The 21614-nt window shown below is 54.2% G+C and overlaps 1 protein-coding gene and 1 pseudogene across 3 annotated transcripts; both read right to left on the bottom strand.

Moving 5' to 3' along the window:
* Window positions 1-982: 982 nt before the first annotated feature.
* Window positions 983-1216, bottom strand: LOC139001556 (guanine nucleotide-binding protein G(I)/G(S)/G(O) subunit gamma-5 pseudogene; annotated as a pseudogene).
* A 5144-nt stretch (window positions 1217-6360) lies between these two features.
* Window positions 6361-20343, bottom strand: IL22RA1 (interleukin 22 receptor subunit alpha 1). 3 transcript variants are annotated; one of them, XM_070403177.1, is made up of 7 exons: window positions 20266-20343; window positions 17268-17400; window positions 16226-16404; window positions 14092-14267; window positions 12778-12916; window positions 8734-8855; window positions 6361-7639 (listed from the first exon to the last, which is right to left on the bottom strand). In XM_070403177.1, the coding sequence occupies exons 1-7, from the start codon at window positions 20306-20308 to the stop codon at window positions 6716-6718; spliced, it is 1716 nt and encodes a 571-aa protein (XP_070259278.1). In that variant the 5' UTR covers window positions 20309-20343; the 3' UTR covers window positions 6361-6715. The 3 variants fall into 3 exon arrangements, with proteins under 3 accessions (XP_070259278.1, XP_070259280.1, XP_070259279.1); XM_070403179.1 differs by lacking the exon at window positions 20266-20343 and having other exon boundaries at window positions 16226-16559; window positions 17268-17338; XM_070403178.1 differs by lacking the exon at window positions 20266-20343 and having other exon boundaries at window positions 16226-17127; window positions 17268-17295.
* Window positions 20344-21614: the final 1271 nt, after the last annotated feature.

A 21614-nucleotide genomic window follows, 5' to 3' on the forward strand; every position in this document is an offset into this window, starting at 1 on the left:
CTTCCTGGTGCCTTGGGGCCTCTCATTGGTGGGGGGAGGAGCGAGAGAAAGAGAGAGAGAGAGAGAGAGAGAGAGAACACAAGTGATTTCTCAGCCAAAATCTCAGTTTCCTGCCCATTTCTTTTTTTTTTTTTTTTACTTTTTATACTATTTTATTTGTATGCTGCTGCCAGTGTATCTATATTAATAAAAGGATAATATGCTAATTAGACCAGACATCTTCCGGACATCCTTCCAGACAAAGTCATGGTGGCGGGGGCCAAGGCAGAGGTGGTAAGGGGTGATCAGGCCAGCAGGGGAGAGCAGTTAGGGCACAATCAGGCTGGCAGGGGAGGGCAGTTAGGGGGTGATCAGGCTGGCAGGGGAGGGCAGTTAGGGGGTGATCAGGCTGGCAGGCAGAGGCTGTTAGGGGCGATCAGGCAGGCAGGCAGGCAGGCGAGCAGTTAGGAGCCAGTGGTCCCAGATTGGAGAGGGTGCAGGCCAGGCTAAGGGACCCCCTCCCCCATGCACGAATTTCATGCACCAGGCCTCTAGTATAAAATAATCATTGTTGTGAAAGAGAAATTCATGAAAATTCAGAGAGGTAGATGCTAAGGACTGACAAAAGCAGAAGTTTGTGTAGCACGGCACATGTTATAGGATAAGCTTTTTGTACAGGCTTCAGCTTTAGCTCTCTTTGAATATTCACTGATTCAAGGAAAGTGGTTTAGCCCTAACCGGTTTGGCTCAGCGAATGGAGCCTCTGCCTGCGGACCAAAGGGTCCGGGGTTTGATTCCGGTCAAGGGCACATGCCGGTTGTGGGCTCGATCCCCAGGAGGGGGTGTGCAGGAGGCAGCCGATCCATGATTCTCTCTCATCATGGATGTTCCTATCTCTCTCTCCCTCTCCCTTCCTGCCTGAAATCAATAAACATATATTATAAAAAATAATAATAAATAAATAAATAAATAAAAGAGGGGAAAAAAAGAAAAGAAACATGGTTTAGACACTTTCACAGTTCATTTCACTACAGAAAGGAACAAGCTTTCTGGGTCTGAAGGGATTGGTACTTGAAGATACTCCCATCAGCAGGGGGTCGCGTTGAGCATTCTGCAGACAGAATTGTTTCAGATCGTCAGCTGCCTGGGAAACCCCGAGGTTGAGCCCGGCCTCCAGCCGGAGCCGTTGAACCACTTTCTTCATAGCGGTGACGGTGACGCTGGAGGAGCCAGACATGCTGCACACGAGTGCCGGGCAGATTGGTCAGTAGCGGGTCGCCAGTGGTGAGTCCGCAGGGCCAGACAGCGGGGCAGGGACGCGAGGCCGAAAGCCCCTTTCTGGGCATTCTCCCTCCCCCCGGTGCAGTGTTAAGAGCATCTTTTGGGGGGAACACTTGGCAGCTCTCTCCCATCTTGTATCGAGCCAACCTAAGGGCTTCCCGAGACCCACATCTGTACATTCACTGGGAGGGTGGATGTGAAGGTGTACACATAGCAAAGAGGAGCTCGGGCTTCCCATCCAGCCGGCGACAAGCATTTGGACTGGTCCTGCCACCCTTCCCCCGAGGCAGCCTGGTGGGCGGGCCACCACTTGCTAGCTGTGTGGCCGTGGGAAGTCGCTAACCATATCTGTCAGTGGGGTCAATGACTCCTGCCTTGCAATCTGATTGCAAAGATTCATTTAGGAAACCTGAAGCCTGCAGCACAGGCCCTGCACCCAGTAGACAGGTGTCTGCTAATGAGAGCCCCACCGACAGCTGCATGACTCAGGGCTGCTGAGAGCCTTCTCCTGCTCCCCCCCGCCCCGTCTGCTGACCAAACCCCTCCTCACAGGCAGGCCCTGATGTGCCTCATTGTGAACACAGCCAACCCTTAGGTCAGGAGGCTGAGCAGAGGTTAGACTTGAAGTCATGCAAATCTTGGTTTTTAAATCCCAATTCTGGTAGCTGTACTCACAGACCTGGGCCTTGTGTTTTTTGTGTTTTGTTTTGTTTTTTTACAAATATGTTTTTATTGATTTCAGAGAGGGAGAGGGAGAGAGATAGAAACATCAATGATGAGAGAGAATCATTGATCGGATGCCTCCTGCACGCCCCCTACTGGGGATCAAGCCTGAAACACGGGCATGTGCCCTGAGCGGGAATCGAACTGTGACCTCCCGGTTCATAGGTAGACACTAAACCACATGCCACACTGGCTGGGCAAGGGCTTTGTGTTTTTTTTTAAAAATATATTTTATTGATTTTTCACAGAGAGAAAGGGAGAGAGTTAAAGAGCTAGAAACATCGATGAGAGAGAAACATCGACCAGCTGCCTCCTGCACATCTCCTACTGGGGATGTGCCCGCAACCCAGGTACATGCCCTTGACCGGAATCGAACCTGGGACCTTTCAGTCCGCAAGCCAACGCTCTATCCACTGAGCCAAACCGGTTTTGGCAAGGGCTTTGTTTTTTTAATGGGTAAATGGGAGATAAGATCTAAGACAACAGGGAACTTGCCTGCCTGTCTTATTCGCTATATCCTTAACCCCAGGAACAGTGCCTGGCATACCGCTGGGCCCTCGGTGTCTGCTTGTTTAACAATGAATGGATGAATGAATGAACAAATACTTATCTTGCAGAATGAGTATGAGTTTACAACGTGTAAACTGTCTGCTATAGTACCGACTCAAGGCTAATACTCTTCAAAGTATTTCCTTCTTTCTCCCCCTTCCTCTCTTCTTTTCCCTTCTATTGCCTTCCCTGGGCCTATGGACATGTAGGACAGTCCTTTGACCCCCACTTCACCTATCAACCACCCTGAACCTCCTCACCATTTTCCCAGACAGCTGACGGCTCTCCTGTGGCCACGTGGAGAGCTGTCTGGCCCAGTGCTTCTCCCCCCGACCTCCCTCATCCCGCACTCCCTAGATCATTCCTGCACTTCAGGTTATTCCCGGTCACTGTTCTCCTCACACTTACAGGTCAAAATGGATCTTCCTCGTGCCCCTCCATCTGCAGAGTGGGAAGGGATCATGGGAGCTGAGCAGGGGGCTGGGCCTCAGAGCTGTGTCCTGCTGGCGCCAGCAGGCGAGGCCGGGTTGTCTGTATCTCTCCATCCGTTCCTGCCTCAGCTTGTTTTTGTCTCTCCCACTTTCTGGAAGGCAGGGCAGGGACAGCAACAGGGACAAGCCTTGGTGTTGACATCTGGCCACAGCTTCCTGGTCCCGGCTGACACTCAGACTGGGAGGGGCCGGAGGGACCTGGTCTCCGGGGACCTGGGAGGAGCTCCAGTCCCCTCAGCCCCTCTTCTGTGGCTGAAAACTCAGGCAACCAACCCCTCTATGTTCCTGGGGTCCAGGGCTTGGGAGGCGGCGGGTCTGCAGGCAGCACAGACTGAAATACCACCCAAGTAGCCCTACCCCCATCCAGGGGGTATAATGGGGGTGACTCTAGGGAGGTGATTCGAGGCCATGGACAGGGATACTGTTGGTATAAGGGCACTATTCCCTCAACATGTCTGAGGTGAATCGCTAAAAGCGCTTGTTAAAAACCCGGATTCCCCAGGAGCCATGGATTTAGCATGAAGGTCTCTGTGTGTGTGTGGCGGGGGTGGGGGGCGTGCGGGGAGGCAGTGGGGGTGGGGGGGGGGGTGGGGGGGGGGACTGGGGAAGTTGTATTTTTATTAAGCTCCCAGGGGATTCTCAGGATGAGGCAAGTTTAGGAAACAACCTGGGCAAGTCACCTCCCCATGCAACATTTCCTCCTTTGCAAATATCAATAATACAAAAGGAGTCATCGCCCACTGAAACCACAGGGCCACGTGCCTGAGTTCCTCCTCATCTCTGACTGCTTCTGTTCCTTTCCTCCTGGGCCGGGCTCTGCCGGGCCTGGAGGCAGGTGGCAGCTCGGAGATTCCTGCTAATGGGTTCAGGGCCTGGGTCACTCAGGAACCCCAGGTCCCAGCCCTGCTCTCAGGGCTGGGGACATTGCCCTCTATTGGTTGTGGCTGTAACTGCAGGCCTGGGCTGCCTGCCTAGGACACCCAAGACCTGCTGGGTGCAGCCTGCGGCCTGTCCTGGGAGGGGTCCAGCCTGACGAGGGTCACAGTACTCGGTCGGTCATTCACCTCCCTCCGCAGGCACTCAGACTCCACCCACCCTCCAGAGTCATGGAGTCCTTGGTGCATCTGTCACTCGGAGGAGCTTAGAGAGCCTTGTGGCCCTGTGAAGTGGAAGAGAGGTTTATGGCTTTTAATAAAGAAACTCCTCTGTGTTGCCGGGTCCCACTCACCTGGTGAGAGCAGTCCAGCTGTGAAGCTGTTGTTCATTACTGAACAAGGTGAAGACAGACACCCTTTGGCCAAGTTCATCCCAAGTGACAGGCAGCAGCCTTGTTTGCAGAGTGGGGAGAGGGGGGGCATTCATTAACGCCAACTTAGTGGCTGCTAAGAGGAGAATGGGCCTGGGGTGCTTGGGAGGGCGGCCCACCCTCTCTTATGGAGCTATTGGGCCTAAACCGGCAACCCTGAAATGTTAAATATTAATTGCAAACAGATAAGAACAACACCACCTGGTGCTTGTCGCAGGGAGGGGAGGGAGGGCATATCTGGGTTCAGGGGAAGGAGGACACTGTACTCTCTCCTGTGTGGAGAGCGGCTACAGTGTTTGGACAGGTTCAAGCCTCGGACTAATGAGAGGGCACGGTCCTCTCATGGCAAAGCCACGTGCAAGTCCCAGCTTGGAGGGCAGAGCCCTCCCAGCACAATTATAGCCAAAGGCCGTAGTTGTAAGCTTGACCCTATGGTTCGAACCTGTGGTCCCATGTGGCTGAGTCATGTGGGCTTGATAGAGTTCAGGTGCATGTAATTGAGTAGATTCGAAACCCACGAGAATGTTGTAAACATCTTGACCACGCCCTTACTTTGCTTTGTGGAATCTGCTATAAAATAAAGACACGGCTTGTAGCCTGTGGTGCTGTCGCTAGCTCTCCATCAGAGAGGACAGCGTCCCACCCAGACCCAGCTTTTATTCTCTTGTCTGTCTTTTCTCAATCCGTCATCGCGCCCCCCGCCCCTTCAGGTTCACCCTTGGCCGTGCTGGCGTGGCACACTGCAGAAGCCACACTGAGGCAGCCGGACAGTGGTCCTGTTTCTCAGAGATGTTCAGATCCGGCTTTGGGACAGAAAGGGGACGGGGACCCCATTGGGGCCCGTATGTCTCATCCTCTAAGAATCCAAACTGGTGTGCAAAGTCCTTTCTCTTGATGAGAACAAAAAGCACTAGGTTCGAGCTCCAACCGCGTCATGGGCTCAATGGGGCCCCTGGGTGAGTCCCTTCTCCGCTCGGGGCCTCAGTTTTCTCATCTGAGATGCAAATGGCACAAAGGTTGTACCGGCACCCCGAAAGCACAGAGCAAGGCCCTTTCCCTACGTGAGCAGACATGGGGGTGAGGAGGCAGGCCTCGGGGCTCCACGCAAAGGGGCCACCTGAGCATGCCGACACCCCCGAAACAGCTCCCACTTACAACCTCGGGAAGAAGGTTCCACTTGTCCCTGGCCCCTGCTTCCGGGAGGCCCTGTGACTCCATCCCTGGCTTCCTCCACCAGACAGACTAGCTCCCTGGCCTGGCCTGGAGCAATCCCGGGGAAAGCAGGATAATCTGAGAAAATGCCTGGTCTGAAGCCAACCGGAACTGGGGCAGTGGGTCCTGTGCTGTCTGATTAAAAAAAAAAATCACAACAGGAAGTAGCTACCATTTATTGGGCACTGCCCTGAGCCAGACACTCACACACTTTACAGAGTTGTTTAGTTTCACCCTCACCACTACCCGTGAGGTAGGGGTTCTCACACCCATTTACCAAGGAGGAAACTGCGGTTCTGAGCGCTGATTCATGTGCTTGAAGTCATAGGGGTGGTGAGTGGTGAGGATGGAATTTGCACCCAGATGGGCTGAACCCGAGGCTGAGCTTCCAAAGTCGTGAAGTGAGTGCCGGTGTTGGTTGTGTCTCCTTCAGGGGCCACGGGGGCTCATTTCCTTCCAAACCCTGCTCCCAGGATGGGGTCTGAAACTCCCTCCATGGAAAGGCCCTCCCTCCCCGGTGGACCTGCATTTCCCTGGGGGCGCAGCCTCTAGCTGAGGAGTGGAGTTGGAAGGCTGCGACTTCAGGCAGCAGCAGCAGCCCTGGTTGGGAATGAGCCCCAGGCCGCACCCCTCCCTGGAGTCTGGCCATGGCGCTGCTTCTCGCCTCCCTCGGCAGAAGCGCAGGTTGTTCTGGTTCTGCCCAGCCTGCTACGAGGCATCCTTTCCCCAGCTCCTTCTCTCACCTAGGGAGTCACAGAGGAGGCAGACCTCCCTCTCTGTCGAACTCGATTATGAGACTGACCCGGAGCCGGGGGGGGGGGGGGGGGGGGGGGAGACTAGGCTCCCAGAGAACCTTGTGCCCAGCGTACTAGAAGCTGGGCCCCAGCCTTGGAAGTCCCCCTGCGTTAGTTACCTCCCCGCACTGACGGTCCGCCCTTCCTGCAGAGCTCTGCACACGCACTCGTTGGCACACACTCATTGGCACAGGATGCGTGCCCATCACTCCCCATCTGATGTCCTCATCGTGTCTTCCTGCTCCCTTCCTCTGGTTCCCTCAGGGCCCCCACCGAGGCGGGTGGGCTGTGTGCACGGCATGGTGGGTTGGGAGTGACGGCAGCGGATGTGAGGTTGGGCTGGGGGTGAGGGGGAAGCCCCAGGCCGTCCTGCCGTCCACTCAGGGCTCCCACTGCACGGTCAGGGCCAGGCCTCTGAAGAGGGAGTCCAGCTCTGCGGGCTGCTCCAGGGCTGAGGCCCCAGGGGCCGAGCTCGTGGCCTCAGGCTCGGACCCGGGACCATCGTCCTTGGGACACACGAGGGACTCCAGCAGGCCCCCGGGACGTGAACCCTGGTCCATGGGACAACATGGGAGGGAAGGAGTGTGCAGAGGGAGGGACCCCGGGTGGCCCTCGATCTGGACAGAGGAGAGGAGGGGCAGCTGGCCCTTCAGGTACCCCGGTGTCCCTGGCTCCCCCTTGTGCAGCACAGTCGTGTCGTGTGCTCTGTCCGGGTCAATGCACAGGCTCTGGGGGAAGGGTTTGGCTTCTTGGGGCTCCTCCGTGGCCCCGGAAGCCAACCCCTGCAGGGAGAGGTCGGCGGCTGGTGGCTCTTTCCGGAGCTGACCCTCAGTCCTGAGGGGTCTGGGACCAGAGGGTGTCCCCGGAGGGGAGTCTTTGCCAGATCCTCCCATGCACACCCCATAGGAAGGGGGCCAGCTGTCCGGAGCGGCCTGGGGGGCGTAGGAAGAGACGGCCTGCGGAGTGTAGGATGGGGCATTAGCCTCGGGGGTGACTTGAGGTGTGTAGGCTGGGGGCCCGACCTCAGGGGCAGCCTGGGGAGCGTAGGACGGCGGGGAGCCTGCCTGGGGAGGTGCCGCCCGGGCGGGCTGCAGGATGGAGAGGTCCGGCTGCCCGAGGTAGGTGATCTCAGACCGGCTGTGCAGCGGGGGGGCTCCCGGGGGCTCCTTGGGCACAGAGACCATGACTTGGGAGTACTGGACAGGCTGGGCCAGGCTGCTGGGGCCGCTGAGGTCCAGGACAGGGATCAGCACGTGCTCCTGGATGAACCGCAGAGGCTGGAAGGTCAGTACACGCTGGACGTCCTGCTCGGGGACAACAACAGGCCTGTTAGGAGCCGTTCCCAGCTCCCCGAGGGCGCCTGGAGGTGAGGTCCTCCGTGGGGAGGCAGAGGCCACAGCAGAGGCCATCGGAGGCTTTTCAAGTGCATATCCCACAGGTCCCTTCACCTCCCCCAGATTCCGCTAAATGCCCCACCGCCCCCCAAGGGCAGGGCTGCCGGCCTGGAGCTGAGGCCTCTCCCGGGGTCGGGCTCTCTCAGAGGGAGGTTCCCACTACGGTTTCTCCGGGAGGTAGATAGTCCAGGAAGTAGATGACTTAGATTTGGGGTGGCCTTGGGGTACGCTCTGGAGGTGGTGGCCCACACTGCTTCTTGCTCAGGGGCTCCTAAGGGCCAATGTAGGGGGCAAGGTGGGAAGGGATGGGGGACAGGGGAGACCAGGAGAGTTTCATAGGAAATGGCTCATCTGGGCTGTGACAGTGAGTGCATTGTCCTCGAGCCCCTCAGATGGGCGAAAGCCCCCGCTCCGAGCCCCCGGGCCTGGGCTTCGGCCTGTGGGAGGGCCTTTAGCGGACGCAGTGCTGGTGGCCAGACGGGGGCTGCCATGGGACGTGTGTGGTTTACTTGCAAATTGAGAGATTTCGCATTATCATCTGCAATTCTGACTTCTCTTGAAAAAATATGCTAAGATCGGGCCCGTGCTCCCAGGGGGTGGAACTGGCTGCCGTTGAGACAGGGCTGAGCTCGGGGACCCCCAGCACCCACCGCTCTGCGGCCCTGCGGGGGCCTGCTCTCGGGTCCCACTCCGCCTGCCTGGACGTGGATGCTCCAGGCCGCGTGGTTCTTTCTTCCAAGCGCGCTCTTCCCGACTCCCCGCCAACCCCCATTCAGGCGCCCCTGCCAAGCCTGGCCTCTCACAGTGCCAGGGGCCTGGCACGGCTAGGACGCCCCAGCCCACCTGGCCAAGCTCTTCATATCGGAGGGAGAACCGAGGCCTGGCTTTCTGCTTTGTGCTCTGACCCCTGCACTTCAGGGAGAGCCAGGGCTCCCCGGGCCTACGCCCTCGGCTGCTGGGGGTCCTCCCACACCTCCCCCTCCTGCGCCAGGTGGGGTGCTCACCAGGGAGTGGGGAGGCTGAGGCGGCTTGGTGACGTATCTGTAGCTCAGGTAACAGAGCCCTGCGACCAGGAAGCCCATGGAGAACAGGAAGGCCCCGGAGAAGGAGTAGGTCCATGTCGGGTCTGCGTGAGCAAAGAGGCCAGAACAGGGAGAGTGAGGCCCGGGAGGGTGGGTCCATCCGAGGGTTTCCCCTCCCTCCTTAGACCTGGCCTGGGAGCCGCTGCTACTGGAAGGGTGGCAAGAGCACAAAGAAAGAGTCTCCTCCTCCTTTCCCTCCCCCCGCCCCACCCCATCTAAACATTCAGAATTTGTCAATCCCGTTTCACGCTGTTTGTAAATATGGTCTATGCTCCCACCTTGACAGATGTGCTTTTCATAACAAGCTGGGAGGCCTGGTTTGAATTCTGTTCTCAGGCTCCTTGGGGAACTGTGACAAGGCCCTGCCCACCGGCTGCAGCTCACAATGCCAGGGCCTCGCACGTGGTCCCAGCCCACGTGGCCAAGCTCATCCAGGCCCCCAATCAATAGCCAGCTACGGGCACCCTCTGGGCCGAGGGTCTGCATGCCCACGGAGTGTCTCCCCTTAGGACAGCGGTTCTCAACCTGTGGGTCGTGACCCCTTTGGGGGTCGAACGACCCTTTCACAGGGATCGCCTAAGACCATCGGAAAACACATATATAATTACATATTGTTTTTGTGATTAATCACGATGCTTTAATTATGTTCAATTTGTAACAATGAAAATACATCCTGTTATCAGATATCTACATGACGATTCATAACAGTAGCAAAATGACAGGAAGTAGCAACGAAAATAATTTTATGGTTGGGCGTCACCACAACATGAGGAACTGTATTAAAGGGTCGAGGCATTAGAAAAGTTGAGAACCACTGCCTTAGGAGGAAGGACTTGAGAGATCTGCCCGGAGTGGACACAGGCGGGGCATTTCCATTGGGACTTCGGGGTCCAGGGTGGCGGGGGAGGGGGAGAGGGAGTGACAAGGGGAGGGGCTGTCCTACCCCCTCCCTTCCAAGCAAAGGCCTGGGTATCGGGGACCACCTTGCTCAGGAGGCACTGCCCTTTCTAAAAGGGAAGGAAATAGACGCCTGAGGGCTTTCGTGTGCTCCCTCTTCCGGTGGTTCCGGCTCTGGGCTCTGGGATGGGCACAGCCAGGCATGTCACACTTCCTGTCACCAACCCAGGGGGGACTGGTGAGGGGCTGGGGAGGAAGAAGTCATTGGAGCTTTTTGTTTAAAACTGGGGATTGGTATTATCCAGGTTCTTGACTCTCCAAAGTACCCTCCTGTTCTCCGCCCAGTGGCTTCAGCTGGAGTTGCTGCGCACCAGCTGCCCATGACCTTGGCAATCACCGTGAACGCCGTGGACCGGAGCCTCGACATCTAGCCCACCCCTCGCTCCTCCCCCGGCCCTGAGCTCCGGCCATACCCTGCCCCTGCCACACGACACTCCCAGCATGCTCCAGGGAGAAGATACGACCCGACTGTACGTGACAGACCTCATGGAAAACCACTGTCCTTGTGCCAGGACAGGTCAGGGACACGGAACTTTCCATGTGCCATTTCACCCACGAGGAGACAGGAAGAAATAATAGAAGCAACGCTCGCGAGTGGGGGGTTAGATGTCTGGCTCGGCCCCTGATCCTCCTCTCTTGTTGCACATCCTCCTCTCTGTTGCACAACCCTCTCTGCTCTACCACGTATGAATGACAGCAGCCAGTGATTACTGAATTCTTAAGACGTGCCTTGCCCTGTGTGGGTGCTCTACTTATGTCACCTCATCAGACACAGAGAGCCAGGGACACGCCCTGCTTACGTCGAATGAAGCTGAGTCTCAGAGAGGGTAAGCGACCTGACCAAGGTCACCCAGCAATTCAGTGGGAAAGTCAGAATGGACATGTGTAACTCCAAACCTCATCCTCATAGACCCAACATCAGGATGCCTCGGTTTCCTCATCTGTCAAAGTTAGGCGTGGAGTGAGGTGACCCCTAGAGTCCTTTCCAGCATCAAGATACTAGGGTGTTGCTCTGTGACCATCCCAGATATCCTGAGAGGTAGATCCAGCAGAGAGTCCAGGCTCTGGGGATAAGACAGGCCCCAGGAGACAGGGTCAAGGGCAGGACGTATCACTCTGAAATGGCAGGAAGGGGAATAAGAGGGCAGTGGGGGCGATTAGCTAGAAACAAAATAGCAAAGGGGTGGTTAGAGCTCAGGCTTCAGGATCAGATGAACCTAATGAGGCTTGCTGACCAGCTGTGTGGTCACCTTCAAGTTGCTTAACCTCTCTGAGCCCGAGTCCCTCCTCTGTGAAATGGGGATGAGGCTACCCATCTTGCAGGATTGTTATACAAACCAAAGGGGATCATGTAGGTAAAGCATTTAACACAGTGCTTGGCAATAGAATAGGCATTTAATAAATGGTTGGAATTGTTATTAAAATACTTCATTTTCGAGAATACGGTGCCTTCTATATGCCAGCAGGAAATAGCCAACAAGAAGTGTGATTTATATAAAAGCGGCATCACATCATGAGCTAGATTCAGCGGTTCTCAACCTGTGGGTCGCGACCCCTTTGAGGGTCGAACGACCCTTTCACAGGGATCGCCTAAGACCATCGGAAAACACATATATAATTACATATTGTTTTCGTGATTAATCACTATGTTTTAATTATGTTCAGTTTGTAACAATGAAATTGGGGGTCACCACAACATGAGGAAGTGTATTAAAGGGTCGCGGCATTAGGAAGGTTGAGAACCACTGAGCTAGGTTAAGAAAGAACAAGCCAACGGAAGGATGCGGGAGGAGTGGTCCGCCGGTTGTCAAAAAGCAGGGTGGGGGCGGGGCGGGCCAGGAATGGGTGAGATTTGTCTAGTTTGGGCCGGGGGGAGAGGGTCACCGGCCATCTATACGCTCCCAGCTTAGCGCCTGTAACGCTGGTTTCCTTTCTCTAGTTTTCCTCTTCCCAAATTCTATCCTGGTCTCCTGAGTGGCCCTGTCCCCAGGGAGGGCCTGCCCGGGCACGTGGCCAGGGCTGGCTGTCCCACCGGGCAGTCTTCCCCCGACACGAATGCACTGCGGTGGAGAAAGCCGTCTCCTGTGGGCTCTTGGGGCAACTGATGAGTTGAGTTTCCCAACAAAACGGAGGACCAGCACCGATCCCGGCTGCAGTTATACCCGAGGGCCTGCGCACAGCCGCCTCTCCTCTGCTCATTAGGACAGAACTCACCGGCTGACCTCATCCATCTAAACCAGATGCCTAAGGTGGAGTCCGGCTCTCCAAATCCAACCCACTGCTATCCCTTTCACCCTCCAAACTCGCTGCTCTGAGCATTACATTCCCATCTGCCTGTGAAAATAAACACCAATAAAAAACGTCACCCCGCTCATGAAGAGAGTCGAGTTCCAAGGTGCCAGAGGAAGAGAGCGCGGGACCAGCTCACCGAGCCAGTGACTCAAAGCTGTTTCTGCAGCAGCACAACGGGGAGGGCGTGGCCTCCAGCATGAGGCCCGGTTCTATCCCTCACCACCTGTGTGATCTCGGGGCCGTCACTGAACCACTCTGACCCTGCCTCCTCATCTGTCCAATGAGGGTGATGACAGGGTTGCGCTCAGTCGTGCCTGGTCCCTGGTTAGCACCGCACAGGTGCTAGCTCTCATTGCTCTTGTTATTTGACCCCGGGAGATATGGAGGGATCTTTTTATCTCCTCTGCTCCCCCTCTGCAGATAATCTCCCAGTGTCTGTCACCTGGGTTAACATTAAGGTGCAGTTGCTTTGCCGAGGTGCACCCTAAGCAGGCCAGAGAGAGGAAATCCGGACCCAGGCTGGAGGGTGGAGATTAAACATGTGCTATGATAACCCATCAGCTACTGCGTTTGTGGATAAGCAAAGATTGACTTTAATAATCACCATTCGCAGTTTCTGAGAGCACTGCCCAGCCTCGCCTTGGTTACAGGGAGGGAAGCACACAGTGAAGGCTTGAACTCAGGCGTCCCACCTCCCTCCGCTTCAGCCACACTTACCTGGCAGGGTCCTCACGCGGCACGTGTAGGGGGCACTCTCTTTGGAGTGGATCGGAAAAACAATTGTGATGGTCCCAAGGAACTCTGTGTCGGGGGTCAGGCCAGTGAACTCGTATTCTCTCTGCTTGCCTTGAAGGTGCTGAAATTGGCAGAGAACCCAGAGTGACTCCTCTTATACTCCGATCTCCACGCGGAGCCCAGGCCACCTACACCTCTCACACCTCTGCCTGGGTGACTGCACTCAGTGCAAGGGCACCACCAGCTCCCAAACCAGAAATGGGCGGTCAGTCTGCAGGGCTCCAATCCCATCCACCTGCCTCCTGCTTTATCCCCAAATCTAGTCAGTCACCAAGCCCCACGTACTCTCACTTAGAAGAGTGTCTGGTACATAGTAAGCACTCAGTACATACTAGCTGCTGTTACCACCACTACCATGACCACCACCACCACCAGCATCATCACCATCATTGCTACCACTACCACCATCATCACCACTGTAACAACCACCACCATCACCACCACCATCACTGCTACCAGCACTACCATGACCACCACCACCACCAGCATCATCACCATCACTGCTACCACTACCACCATCATCACCACTGTAACAACCACCACCATCACCACCACCATCACTGCTACCAGCACTACCATGACCACCACCACCACCAGCATCATCACCATCACTGCTACCACCACTACCATGACCACCACCACCACCAGCATCATCACCATCACTGCTACCACTACCACCATCATCACCACTATAACATCCACCACCACCACCACCACCATCACCACTATCATGACCACCACCATCACTGCTACCACCACTACCATGACCACCACCACTACCTTGAGTGCAGAAATAGTCAATGGAATTATGAGTTAGTGGCACATACTGGGGGGAAATACCACATATTTTCTGAATACAGAAGGAAATCACTTGTATATTGTTTGACAATTCATGCCCTTGCCTTCCATCTCTCATTATTACAGATCTTAAGACACTGCCTGTATCCAGTTCCCACAAATAGTGGAGAACCAGCCAGAAGAAATTTCCTGAAGTGGACACCTGAGGATGTTAATAGAGGTTGTTCCCCAGAATGTTAGAAGACATTAGGCAAAAAATTAAGAAAACCAATATTGTACAAAATAAAAGGTCAAGTATGTCTGGGAGAAGTTGTGTCAAACACAAATTGGAAGTGGGGTCTTGGGCGCGCAGGACTTGTCAGAGACTTTATCGTGCTCTTGTGTACGTGACTCCACTCGGGACTCCCAGGGTGGCACATGCAGTTGCCATTTATTTACCATTTGGTAGGTTTGGTTGATGTGGAGGTCTAAGCGGTACAGCAGATCAGAGAAGATGTCCTCCAGGGTCCGCCGGTGGCCGTCCTCGGCCTGGACGGGCGTGGAGGTGGGATGGACAATCATCTGGATGGATCTCACCGTGGGGATACAGGTCACATCAGGTGGCTTGATGATAGCTGGGAAAAGGGAGAGAGAGGAAAGAAAAGAAAGAGATCGGAACCAGCCAGTAGTGCGTGAGGCTGCCTTGGACCACGGGAAAGGACTGCTTCCCTGCTCCTCCCACGCCAGCCCCAGCTCTGCGTGACCTCCTGCCTCAGAGGTTGACGCTCAAACAGGCGAGAAAAGAGAAGTTCTGCAAGCAACCGGTGTTTGGGTTTAAGGATGGCAAAGGGGTGACCAAGAGCGAGTAGGAAGATGTCAGGGAGAGGGACACTGGCCCCTACGTGGTTGATCATGCCTTTGGCTCAGCCCCCCTACATCCTGGGCCCTTCACCCACCTTGAATCTGCCTGGGGCGCCCTTCCCCCTAGCCTCCTGGCAGACAGCTTTAGGGACTGATGATGGTTCAACGACATGTTTGGGGTGCCCATTATTATTGATTCAGCCTCAGTGGCCAGGCCTAAGAGTTTAGTCTTTCTTCAGACAGACTTTCTAAACAGCCAAATGACCTTGACTGGTTTACAGACCCCTTTGGCAATTGAATGAATGCGATGGTTCACCTCTCCTCTACAATGTACATATGCAAAAATCTTGCCCTCAATTTCAGGGATTCATGAGCCCCACTTCCCCTAAAGCTAATGTATGAAAGCCCTCAAGGGTCCGTTGATCTCCAGGATCAAAAACATCTGAGCCAAAAGAATGTTCACTTCAGTGTTTATAAAACTGAAAAACTGAGCTAAATGTCTTCAAAAGTGAATTAGGGGAGTGAGTAGGGTACCTGTATAGAATGGATCCTTTTTAAAAAGTGCATTTTTTTAAATTGATTTCAGAGAGGAAGGAAGAGAAAGACAGAGATAGAAACATCAATGATGACAGAGAACCATTGATTGGCTGCCTCCTGCACGCTTCCCACTGGGGATCGAGCCCACAACCCAGGCATGTGTCCTAACTGGAAATCAAACTGTGACCTCCTGGTTCATAGGTTGACCCTCAAGCACTGAGCAACACCAGGCCTAGAATGGACCATTTTTAGCAGTGAAATATCATGCTATGAAAAAATATTTAATGGGCATGAGCAAATAAATGCCCAGGATACCACTATATGAAAAACAAACAGCCAGATTACAAAGGAATAGATACAGTTGTGTTTAAATGTTCAGATTATTTGGGGTTACTGTTATGTTTCTGTGTGTATTTCTATACTTGAACAAGACAAGAAAAGAATAAAATAGCTTGTTTAATTTTTTATTTACTTAAAAAAAAACCACCTGTGGTTGTGGAGTTAGTGAATATTATCACCTGCTTAACTAGTGTGGAGAATTTGGCAATGCATATTCCTTCCTTCCTTCCTTCCGTTATTCCTTCCTTCTTTCATCAGTTACAAATGGAGCATCTCCTATGTGCCAGGCACCATGCTAAAGTCTGGGAATACGTTGAATTCCACACCCACACACGCCCTCACGGCGCTCACGTGTCAGCGGTGGAGGCCAGCGATTCACAGGTAAGCAAAAAGGGATTGAAGACTGGGATATGAGCTATGGAGACGATGAACAGCTCATTTTGATAAAGAATACCAGGTGGTGACATTGTAAAATCAGGTTGGGGGCAGGGAGTGGGGATGCTCACATAGGAGGTGATGTGGGAGCTGAGATCAGACTCAAGATTGGAACAGAGTCAAAGGAGGAGTGTGTGTGTGTGTGTGTGTGCGTGTGCGCGTGTGGCGGGGACTGGAGGGAGGGACAGTTCAGAGGCCTGGCGTGTAGTCGAGCAAAGATGAAGGTGGCCTGAACCAGGGGGTGTGGGATGGAGATGAGGATGAACAACCACTGGGGGGTGTTCTCCATCGGGATGCCTTCCCTAAAAGCCACATCCCCAGCAGCCCTGCTCCCCACCCATGAAGGCAGAGCCCTTCTGCCCCCGCCCCCCTTTCCGCCCCCCCCCCCCCCGCCCCCGTAATAAGAGGGGCTCCTACTCACTGTGTTGCCGAGGGCTGAACCGGTCGGTCATCTTGGTGGCTGACCGGCCTCCCGCGCTGGTGGCGGTCACCCTGGCGTAGTAGAGCTTCTCGAGGTTGCCCGTCTCCGTGGTCAGGTTGCAGAATTTCCGGGTGATCCGCTGGCAGCTCTTCTTTGCCAGCCACCCTACCTCTCCGTACCTGCAGGCCAGGGAGGGGCCGAGCACACGGTGCATGAATAGGCCTGGTGTCGGGCCTGCGGTTTATTAAGAATGATAACGATATCTAATATTTACTCAGCATGTTCTGTGTTCCAGGCCTTTTATGTGGATGATTTGTTAGTCCTCACATCGATCCTGTGAGATTCAGACATTATCCTCGCTCCTTTTCAAATAAGGAAGCTGAGGCTTAGGAGTAAATTATGCCCAGGTGTTTGAAGCATGCCTCGGGGGGGCCAGGATTTGAACCCAGCCAGTCTGAGTCCACATTCTGGGCTCATTGTCACCATCCCCCTTCGAGGTAGGCGCTATTACCCCACTTTACAGATGAGGGAACTGAGGCTCAGAGAGGGGGAGTGAGTTGCCATAGGATGAAGTGGCAGGACCAGGAAGGAAAGCTGGGTTTGCAGACCCCTGAGCCCATGCCAGCCTGCTTTCCCTGCGGGGGACCGAGGGCATAGGTGCAAAGGGGTGGGCACAAGTTTGTGTTGGCTTAGTCTCACCAACAAATAAAACAATTATTTGTGGGGCACCGGTGCCCATGACTACCCACCTAACAACCGTATGATGAAGGCACTATCGCTATTCTTACTTTATGGATGGGGAAACTGAGGCTTGGTGTGGTTGCCCAGTTGACCAAGGTTATATAGGTGAGGGCTGGCATTCAAGCCAGACCCATACTTTTAACCATTATTTCATCCTCCCTCTGAAAAAGAATCAAAAAGCAGAGCTACATTGGGGGGTGTAACACCAGGCAGGGTGGGGGGCACGTGGAAGGGGGCGTTTTCTTGGAGGGGCTGGTTTCAGAGCAGAGTCAGAAGAGGTCGTGTTGGGCGGGAAGCCTACGTCTTATACTCGACGCTGTAGACTGTGTCTGGGGCGCTCTCCAGCCCGCTGTCCCAGGTCAGGATGTTTTCAAAGTTGCTGGACTGGAATGTCACGCGCTGAAGCAGATCCGAGGTGTCCTCGGCAATGCGAGCTGCAGGAAGGGGGAGCAGGGTGAGCAGAGGCCCGTGCACCCCGCCCCCAGCACACAGTGTCCAAGGAGGGGGGGTGAGAAACAGCACCCGCCCCCTCACCAGAGACTGTGCTCCCTGACCGTCGCTGCCCTCCTTCACTTCTTAGTGTCCTCTTCATTGAGCTACAACTCACATTCCATAGAAGTCACCATTTAAAGCGCACAAGTCCGTGGTTTTTGTAAAGTATATCACAAAACTGTGCAACCATTACCACTATTAAATGCCAACCATTCCCGCTATCACATCACCCTGTGTCCATTGGCAGTCTACTCTCCATTCTTCCCCTTTCCCATGCTTAGGCTACCACTAACCCGCCTTCTGTCTCTATGGATTTGCCGTTTGGACTTTTTATATAAGTAGTTATACAGCATGTGGCCTTCGTGTCTGGCTTCTTTCGCTTAGCACAATGTCTTCCAGATCCATCCATGCTGTAGCATGAATGGGTGCTGAGTAATATGCTATTGTGTGGATATATCATATCGTGTTTATCCATTCATCAGTCGATGGATGTTTGTGTTGTTTCCACTTTTTGGTTTTTGGGGCTAACGCTGCTGTGAACATTTGTATACACATTTTCAAATGGACACCTGTGTTCAGTTCTCTTGGGTTTTCAGCTAGAAGTGGAATAGCTGGGTCGTATGGTAACTCTATGTTTAAGTTTTTGAAGACCTGCCAACCTGTTTTCCAAAGTGGCTGCACCATCTTACATTCCCACCAGCAATGTCTGAGTGGTCCAATTATTCCACATCCTTTCCAACACTTGTTGTTATCTCTCATTCACTTCTTTTTTTAAAACATATTTTTATTGATTTCAGAGAGGAAGGGAGAGGGAGGGACAGACACATAAACAAGGAGAAAGAATCATTGATCGTCTGCCTCCTGCATACCCCTTACTGGGATTAAGCCCGCAACCCAGGCATGTGCCCAGACTGGGAATTGAACTCAGGACCCTTTGGTCCACAGGCCGATGCTCTATCCACTGAGCCAAACTAGCTAGGGTGCTCTCATTTGCTTCATAACACCACCTGAAGTTGGTATCCTCACTCATATTTTAGAGATAGTCAACTAAGATGTCTAAGAAGTAACTTGCCCAAAGTCAGTAATTTCAATCAAAGATAAAGAACATGTTTGTAGATTCCTGCCTCTCTGCTAGCCAAACCAATCCCTGTCCACCTACTATGTGCCTTCTTAGGAAGGCAAAGGCTCTGCTTGAGGTCAGAACAGAATATGGCTTCCAGTGGGTTGGTAAGGTCAAGGGCAGGAGAGAGAGGAGGGTTGGGATTTGAGAGAAGGCCAAGGTCTGTTGTGGGGGCGGGGTAGGGGGGTTAGCCTCCTGTAGTGAAGGGGTAGGGTCTGCAGTGGGAAGATGGCTCCTTGGGGTCAGTATCCTGTGGGCTGTGTGGGTTGAGGGAAGGCAGGTGGCTGAGGCTGGGACATACTCAGGAGGCAATGGCCCCGGTTGGGTGGAGTTCCCACCGCTCAGGAGGGAACTGAAGTTGGCTCCCTGAAATGGGGTGGCTGGACCTTGGCCGGCCCCCTCTTTTAGGAGGTGTCAAGGGCTAACAATTCTCCCCTCTCCTCCACCCCACTCATTTCTTTTCCTCCTCACATGCATCATCCGTTCCTCAGCCTGTGTCATGTCTACACTTCCCGGATGAAAGTCTACATTGTGAAATCCCGGGAAAACGTGTGTTGCAGAGACTGACAAACTGTAGACTTTATAAAAGAAAGTTTGACATTTTAATGAATACATAATTTTAGGTCAACCAGATGGGAAGCTGAGGACAAACAAACAAACAAAGGCAATTCAACATGCTCTGGAATCAGCCCGAGAAAGCTGGGGTGAGCGAACCCGGGTCCCCTGAGTGACCTTACCAATCTCCCAGGGACTGCTACCGCTGGGTTCCCTGTCTTAAAGGGCCAGGAGCCTCCATGGCTCCCAACCAGAATGGGTGGGGGTCTAAAGGAACACGTCTTGGTGTCTCTTGAGGATGCATATCTTCCTAGCTTATCAAAGCCCCAGGGTGTTGGGCCTGGTGTGACGGCAGGGAGAGAAGAGACTGGAGGGGCCTGGGCAGCAGCTGGAAACATGGTGGGTCCAGTCAGCACTGGCCGGGAAGCTCTGGCCCTTCATGGGCTCATCCTGCTCTTGACCTGCAAGGCCTTGCCCAGGCCATCCCCCCTCTCCAGCAAGGACTATGCTTTTACTTCCTGAGAAAGGTCCCTGAATCTTATTAAGCTTCTTAGAGAGCAGACACAACCTAGGATCTCACGCATCTGCCAGAAACTTCTCCTTAATGATGAATCAAAACATCCACCAGAGAGTCGTCCTGTGCACCGAAAAGGGTTGCAGGTTCAATTCCCAGTCAGGGCACAGACTTAGGTTGTGGGTTTGATCCCCCGGTTGGGGCACATATGGAGGCAACCGATCAATGCTTCTCTCTCACACTGATGCTTCTCTCTCTCTCCCTCTCCCTTCTTCTCTCTCTCAAATCAATGAAAACATATCCTTGGGTGAGGATTTTAAAAAATCCACCTAATTGTATTTGAAAACTGTGCCCTCTCATCCCCTTTGGAAAGGGCCAGGTGCGTTAGGACCTCTTCAGGCTGCACAGTTGGCCACTGTGGGAGAAAATGCCCTTTCAGGTCTGGCAAGAAGGACTGGAAGAGGCCCCCTGGGGTGTGGAGGGAGCAGGGGTTTGCCCACCCCGTCGCAGTGTGCAGCTCAGTCCCAGCAGAGAAGAAACTGAAACTGGCTGTCCTGGGCCAGGCAGGGTGCAGGGAGATGCCCCCGCGCACTGGCTCCCGGGTAGGTGGGCACTCACCGGCCAGGGATCCCGCAGCCAGGATGGTCAGTAGCGTCCTCATCGGGCCGCTGGGCACACAACCCTCTTGGCCTCCCCTTCGGGCCAAGCGCCGGGCGAGGGAGGCTGGGAAGCTTTGCCGCCTTGGCAGCTGGCTCCACCCGGGCTCAGGGCTCAGGGCGGGGCCAGGGGGAGGGTGGGACCTGAGCTGTGGGGCCGGGTACAAAGGTGCCTGGTGTGGGTGCTTCGGCATTCCAGGTCCTGGGTGGGAGTGGAGGGAGTTCCTTTCCTCGATGCAGAAAGTAGCCATAGTGACGGGCCAGCCTGTTTATCTGGTCCGGTGGCTGATTCATCCCAAGACTCTTCCGTGGTTATCAGGGAGCTGGGAGCAGGAGAGGCAACGAGGAGCCACGCCATGCAGCCTTATCAGAGAGCCATTTGGCACCGGGTAGCAAAAGCCTGGAGCACGTGCATGTTGCCCCAGTAGTTCCATCCCCAGGGGTTTTCCCTGAGGAAGAGAACTGGACCAGGGAGCAGAAAACATATTCCAGAATGTTCCTTGTGGCAAAGGAAAAGCTGAGACTCCTTGGCTTTGCTCTGGCAGGAGGAAGTAGAGGCTGTCCGCTGCCCCCTGTGCCCCATGGAAAGCAGGTCCCATGCTGGAGGGTGGGATGCGGAGAGCCTTCCCCCTAGGGGGCTGCTGGCACTTGAGCCTTTAAGGTCTGGGATCTGCTGGGGGTTGGGGAGGAAAGTACGAATCTCAAACTTCAGGGACTGTCTACTGTGCTAACGATGGGGGCAAAGTTCATGAGTGGCCTCTAGTTCGGGACAATGAAGATTCAAACTGCTCACCCAACCATCATTCTCCCAGGAGCTGAATCCGTGGGGAGTAACGTGAAGTTCGTTGGGATGGGTGTTTAGGAAATATTTTCTCCTCACTGGACCTCAGGGAACATTGAAGGGGCCTGGACTCTGGTTAGGGTGGACATGGCCATAGCTCTCTGGCCCTGGGGAGCGTTTGGCTGACCCTAGGGACCCGGCAGGCTGAGGCCAGTAGCAGGAGAGCTGGCTCCTAAGGGCCTGCCTTTCGGATGTACAGTGGGGCCTTGACTTACGAGTTTAATTCGTTCCGAGACCGAGCTCGTTAAGGAGCTTGTTAACTCAAATTACTCTATCAACTCAATGCAAAAAATCGGTGGAGAGACAGCTGGTATCTCAAATAACTCGTTAGTCGGGACACTCGTAAGTCAAGGCCCCACTGTAGTAGGCTGTGATAGCCAAGGATCTGTAGTTAAGTTTTCCTTTTCTGTGTTGTAATTGCTTTCTATCAGCCCTCAGTCTTCGGTAAAGTTTGTTTGACAAAACAGCTA

Source organism: Myotis yumanensis, unplaced genomic scaffold (assembly GCF_028538775.1).
Source record: "Myotis yumanensis isolate MYYU_CA2020_CCGP unplaced genomic scaffold, mMyoYum1.0.hap1 SCAF_2, whole genome shotgun sequence".
NCBI lineage: Eukaryota > Metazoa > Chordata > Mammalia > Chiroptera > Vespertilionidae > Myotis > Myotis yumanensis.

Coding starts and splice junctions, on each gene's coding strand:
- IL22RA1 (XM_070403177.1), bottom strand. CDS start 20,308: ATGAGGACGCTACTGACCATCCTGGCTGCGGGATCCCTGGCCG. Junction 16,405..17,267: donor TACAGCGTCGAGTATAAGAC/GTAGGCTTCCCG, acceptor CCTGGCCTGCAG/GTACGGAGAGGTAGGGTGGC. Junction 8,856..12,777: donor CCGCGTGAGGACCCTGCCAG/GTAAGTGTGGCT, acceptor TTGCTCACGCAG/ACCCGACATGGACCTACTCC.